Source organism: Lucilia sericata, unplaced genomic scaffold (genome assembly GCF_015586225.1).
Source record: "Lucilia sericata isolate MDLA Ls3-8-SP2 unplaced genomic scaffold, ASM1558622v1 Contig001082F_arrow, whole genome shotgun sequence".
NCBI lineage: Eukaryota > Metazoa > Arthropoda > Insecta > Diptera > Calliphoridae > Lucilia > Lucilia sericata.
The window spans coordinates 145,411-151,410 of NW_023995057.1; the positions used below are offsets into that span (position 1 = coordinate 145,411).

Genomic DNA, 6,000 nt, shown 5'->3' on the forward strand with positions numbered 1-6,000 from the left:
GTCTATAGTCTAGTCTATAGTCTAGTCTATAGTCTAGTCTATAGTCTAGTCTATAGTCTAGTCTATAGTCTAGTCTATAGTCTATATCTATAGTCTAGTCTATAGTCTAGTCTATAGTCTAGTCTATAGTCTAGTCTATAGTCTAGTCTATAGTCTAGTCTATAGTCTAGTCTATAGTCTAGTCTATAGTCTAGTCTATAGTCTAGTCTATAGTCTAGTCTATAGTCTAGTCTATAGTCTAGTCTAGTCTATAGTCTATCATAGTCTAGTCTATAGTCTAGTCTATAGTCTAGTCTATAGTCTAGTCTATAGTCTAGTCTATAGTCTAGTCTATAGTCTAGTCTATAGTCTAGTCTATAGTCTAGTCTATAGTCTAGTCTATAGTCTAGTCTATAGTCTAGTCTATAGTCTAGTCTATAGTCTAGTCTATAGTCTAGTCTATCTCTAGTCTATAGTCTAGCTATAGTCTAGTCTATAGTCTAGTCTATAGTCTAGTCTATAGTCTAGTCTATAGTCTAGTCTATAGTCTAGTCTATAGTCTAGTCTATAGTCTAGTCTATAGTCTAGTCTATAGTCTAGTCTATAGTCTAGTCTATAGTCTAGTCTATAGTCTAGTCTATAGTCTAGTCTATAGTCTAGTCTATAGTCTAGTCTATAGTCTAGTCTATAGTCTAGTCTATAGTCTAGTCTATAGTCTAGTCTATAGTCTAGTCTATAGTCTAGTCTATAGTCTAGTCTATAGTCTAGTCTATATCTAGTCTATAGTCTAGTCTATAGTCTAGTCTATAGTCGTCTATAGTCTAGTCTATAGTCTAGTCTATAGTCTAGTCTATAGTCTAGTCTATAGTCTAGTCTATAGTCTAGTCTATAGTCTAGTCTATAGTCTAGTCTATAGTCTAGTCTATAGTCTAGTCTATAGTCTAGTCTATAGTCTAGTCTATAGTCTAGTCTATAGTCTAGTCTATAGTCTAGTCTATAGTCTAGTCTATAGTCTAGTCTATAGTCTAGTCTATAGTCTAGTCTATAGTCTAGTCTATAGTCTAGTCTATAGTCTAGTCTATAGTCTAGTCTATAGTCTAGTCTATAGTCTAGTCTATAGTCTAGTCTATAGTCTAGTCTATAGTCTAGTCTATAGTCTAGTCTATAGTCTAGTCTATAGTCTAGTCTATAGTCTAGTCTATAGTCTAGTCTATAGTCTAGTCTATAGTCTAGTCTATAGTCTAGTCTATAGTCTAGTCTATAGTCTAGTCTATAGTCTAGTCTATAGTCTAGTCTAGTCTAGTCTATAGTCTAGTCTATAGTCTAGTCTATAGTCTAGTCTATAGTCTAGTCTATAGTCTAGTCTATAGTCTAGTCTATAGTCTAGTCTATAGTCTAGTCTATAGTCTAGTCTATAGTCTAGTCTATAGTCTAGTCTATAGTCTAGTCTATAGTCTAGTCTATAGTCTAGTCTATAGTCTAGTCTATAGTCTAGTCTATAGTCTAGTCTATAGTCTAGTCTATAGTCTAGTCTATAGTTCTAGTCTATAGTCTAGTCTATAGTCTAGTCTATAGTCTAGTCTATAGTCTAGTCTATAGTCTAGTCTATAGTCTAGTCTATAGTCTAGTCTATAGTCTAGTCTATAGTCTAGTCTATAGTCTAGTCTATAGTCTAGTCTATAGTCTAGTCTATAGTCTAGTCTATAGTCTAGTCTATAGTCTAGTCTATAGTCTAGTCTATAGTCTAGTCTATAGTCTAGTCTATAGTCTAGTCTATAGTCTAGTCTATAGTCTAGTCTATAGTCTAGTCTATAGTCTAGTCTATAGTCTAGTCTATAGTCTAGTCAGTCTAGTCTATAGTCTAGTCTATAGTCTAGTCTATAGTCTAGTCTATAGTCTAGTCTATAGTCTAGTCTATAGTCTAGTCTATAGTCTAGTCTATAGTCTAGTCTATAGTCTAGTCTATAGTCTAGTCTATAGTCTAGTCATAGTCTAGTCTATAGTCTAGTCTATAGTCTAGTCTATAGTCTAGTCTATAGTCTAGTCTATAGTCTAGTCTATAGTCTAGTCTATAGTCTAGTCTATAGTCTAGTCTATAGTCTAGTCTATAGTCTAGTCTATAGTCTAGTCTATAGTCTAGTCTATAGTCTAGTCTATAGTCTAGTCTATAGTCTAGTCTATAGTCTAGTCTATAGTCTAGTCTATAGTCTAGTCTATAGTCTAGTCTATAGTCTAGTCTATAGTCTAGTCTTAGTCTAGTCTATCTCTAGTCTATAGTCTAGTCTATAGTCTAGTCATAGTCTAGTCTATAGTCTAGTCTATAGTCTAGTCTATAGTCTAGTCTATAGTCTAGTCTATAGTCTAGTCTATAGTCTAGTCTATAGTCTAGTCTATAGTCTAGTCTATAGTCTAGTCTATAGTCTAGTCTATAGTCTAGTCTATAGTCTAGTCTATAGTCTAGTCTATAGTCTAGTCTATAGTCTATCTATAGTCTAGTCTATAGTCTAGTCTATAGTCTAGTCTATAGTCTAGTCTATAGTCTAGTCTATAGTCTAGTCTATAGTCTATCTATAGTCTAGCTTGTCTTCTATAGTCTAGTCTATAGTCTAGTCTATAGTCTAGTCTATAGTCTAGTCTATAGTCTAGTCTATAGTCTAGTCTATAGTCTAGTCTATAGTCTAGTCTATAGCTAGTCTATAGTCTAGTCTATAGTCTAGTCTATAGTCTATTCTATAGTCTAGTCTATAGTCTAGTCTATAGTCTAGTCTATAGTCTAGTCTATAGTCTAGTCTATAGTCTAGTCTATAGTCTAGTCTATAGTCTAGTCTATAGTCTAGTCTATAGTCTAGTCTATAGTCTAGTCTATAGTCTAGTCTATAGTCTAGCCTATAGTCTAGTCTATAGTCTAGTCTATAGTCTAGTCTATAGTCTAGTCTATAGTCTAGTCTATAGTCTAGTCTATAGTCTATCTATAGTCTAGTCTATAGTCTAGTCTATAGTCTAGTCTATAGTCTAGTCTATAGTCTAGTCTATAGTCTAGTCTATAGTCTAGTCTATAGTCTAGTCTATAGTCTAGTCTATAGTCTAGTCTAGTCTATAGTCTAGTCTATAGTCTAGTCTAGTCTATAGTCTAGTCTATAGTCTAGTCTATAGTCTAGTCTATAGTCTAGTCTATAGTCTAGTCTATAGTCTAGTCTATAGTCTAGTCTATAGTCTAGTCTATAGTCTAGTCTAGTCTAGTCTATAGTCTAGTCTAGTCTATAGTCTAGTCTATAGTCTAGTCTATAGTCTAGTCTATAGTCTAGTCTATAGTCTAGTCTATAGTCTAGTCTATAGTCTAGTCTATAGTCTAGTCTATAGTCTAGTCTATAGTCTAGTCTATAGTCTAGTCTATAGTCTAGTCTATAGTCTAGTCTATAGTCTAGTCTATAGTCTAGTCTATAGTCTAGTCTATAGTCTAGTCTATAGTCTAGTCTATAGTCTAGTCTATAGTCTAGTCTATAGTCTAGTCTATAGTCTAGTCTATAGTCTAGTCTATAGTCTAGTCTATAGTCTAGCCTGTAGTCTAGTCTATAGTCTAGTCTATAGTCTAGTCTATAGTCTAGTCTATAGTCTAGTCTATAGTCTAGTCTATAGTCTAGTCTATAGTCTAGTCTATAGTCTAGTCTATAGTCTAGTCTATAGTCTAGTCTATAGTCTAGTCTATAGTCTAGTCTATAGTCTAGTCTATAGTCTAGTCTATAGTCTAGTCTATAGTCTAGTCTATAGTCTAGTCTATAGTCTAGTCTATAGTCTAGTCTATAGTCTAGTCTATAGTCTAGTAGTCTAGTAGTCTAGTCTATAGTCTAGTCTATAGTCTATAGTAGTCTATAGTCTAGTCTATAGTCTAGTCTATAGTCTAGTCTATAGTCTAGTCTATAGTTAGTCTATAGTCTAGTCTATAGTCTAGTCTTATGGTTTAGTCTCTAGTCTAGTCTATAGTCTAGTCTATAGTCTGGTCTATAGTCTAGTCTATGGTTTAGTCTATAGTCTAGTCTATAGTCTAGTCTATAGTCTAGTCTATAGTCTAGTCTATAGTCTAGTCTATAGTCTAGTCTATAGTCTAGTCTATAGTCTAGTCTATAGTCTAGTCTATAGTCTAGTCTATAGTCTAGTCTATAGTCTAGTCTATAGTCTAGTCTATAGTTTATCCTATAGTCTGATTTTTAGACCAATATTTTTATTTGGAATCTGAACATCTTAATATCTTTACATTCATATTGATTTCTGAATTTGGGTTAAATAATTTTGCAAAAAAAACTTACGTGTACAAAATCGTGGTTCATCACTGCCGTCGCCACAGTCATTGATATTGTTACAATATTTACTTAGAGGCACACAGCGACCATTTGTACAGCTGTATTCGGAAAGGGAACACTGTGGAATGGTAGAGGCCAACATGGGTAGTGATTTGGCAGTGAGGTCAGGCGTTAACGATGAGGATGATGATGACGACGCTGATGATGATGACACAGCAGCTACTACAGGTGATTCTTGCGGCTGTATTGAGGAGTTATTAAGAGCCGCAAGTGATGAAAAGGACGACAATGATGGTGCTGATGATGACGATGATGATTTTGCTGCTGTTGTTGTGGCAAGCAAACAAATGAATATAATAAAAAATGTTGGCAGTTTGTGGTGTGTCATCATTGTTGTGGCAATGTTTGTGGCAAGTGTTGATTTCATATGCAAAGAATCAACGATAACTCTCGATTTTCGTTGAATATCACAATCCATTATTGTTTTTGTTGTAGTTGTTGCTGCTGTTGTTTGTTTGGTTTGTAGTGCATTTGTGGCAGTATTTAAGGGAGTTAATAAAGTGTCAATGGTCGTCGTTGGTGTAGCTGGTAGTGTAGGACTGATGGTGGTGGCATACCAACTTGGTTTATGCAAACAATTGTTGTCGTTAATGTTGTTGTTACTACTGTATGTGTATTGCTTTTGTTGCTGCAGTTGTTTGTGGCGCCATTTTAATGTTATTGCATTTTCTATCACATCCATTGATGGGGCACATTGTCTCAATGTTAAATCTGGTTGCAACTTTTCGGTTTCCTTGAGCTGTAGCTTCTCTATTTGTTTTTGTTTTTCACTAACATTATGTTGTTGTAGTTTGTGTTGTTCTATTGTTTTGTTGCTACATCTCATGCCAACATATGTGTCTGTAGTTATTGCAGTTGTGTGAGTTGTAGTTGTGTTGCAAGTGGAAGTAGTTGGAGTTGTTTTCGTAAAACAATTGTTATTAAAGTTTATTTGTTGTTGCAGCTCTTGTTGTCTTTGTTTTTGCTGCACTTTAAAACCATTAGTTAAATTGCTCATGTTTGCCACATCGTCTTGCACATTCTTTTTGTTCGGGTTGTTGTTGCTGCTGCTGTTGCAGCTGCTCTGGTTTATATTGTTATTTTGATAGTTATTGAGGCTTATTGCTTTTGTTGTTGTTGTTGTTATTGGTATTGTTGTCGTTGATGCTGCCACTACTGCGTTTGGCTCCATTTGACATTGTTGTTGCTGCTGTCGTTGTTGCATATCTTTTCTGTTTTTGTATTTCTGTCGCCATTTTATAGTCATTTTTATAACTAAAAAAAGGAGAAAAAAATCACATGGCATTTGAAGAATTTGGAGTAAGATATTGTAGAAATAACATGTTATTTAGTAATAATAATAATAACGAAAAGTTTAAGTTTTTTCACATTGTTTGATTTTGGATTTAAATAATGGTTAGAAATGATTGAAAATATTACAAAATAAATTTTTCTTTTTTAAATACTAAAATAACATTTAAGTTGTTTTCAAGTATCCGGCATATAAAATCGACTCCATTTTTGTACCGTTCACTTTCATGAGAATAGTACATAATTTTGCCATCCTATAAGTTATACATATTGGCAATTTCATGTCAAGTGACCTAACTTCCAAAACTGATGTCTTCCGATTTGGATGAAATTTGTACTATCCGTCAAGAACTGCCACAGTTAGAGGGAGTCA

General features: G+C 34.0%; 1 protein-coding gene across 2 annotated transcripts in view; it reads right to left on the reverse strand.

Moving 5' to 3' along the window:
- LOC119609901 overlaps positions 1-5,587 on the reverse strand; it is a 74,781-nt gene extending 69,194 nt beyond the window's left edge. For both annotated transcript variants that reach the window (XM_037964930.1, XM_037964929.1), the window contains exon 1: positions 4,284-5,587. In XM_037964930.1, coding sequence (XP_037820858.1) covers positions 4,284-5,583 — 1,300 coding nt within the window. In that variant the 5' untranslated portion in view covers positions 5,584-5,587. The remainder of the gene's footprint in view (positions 1-4,283) is intronic.
- Between the last annotated feature and the right edge of the window lie 413 nt (positions 5,588-6,000).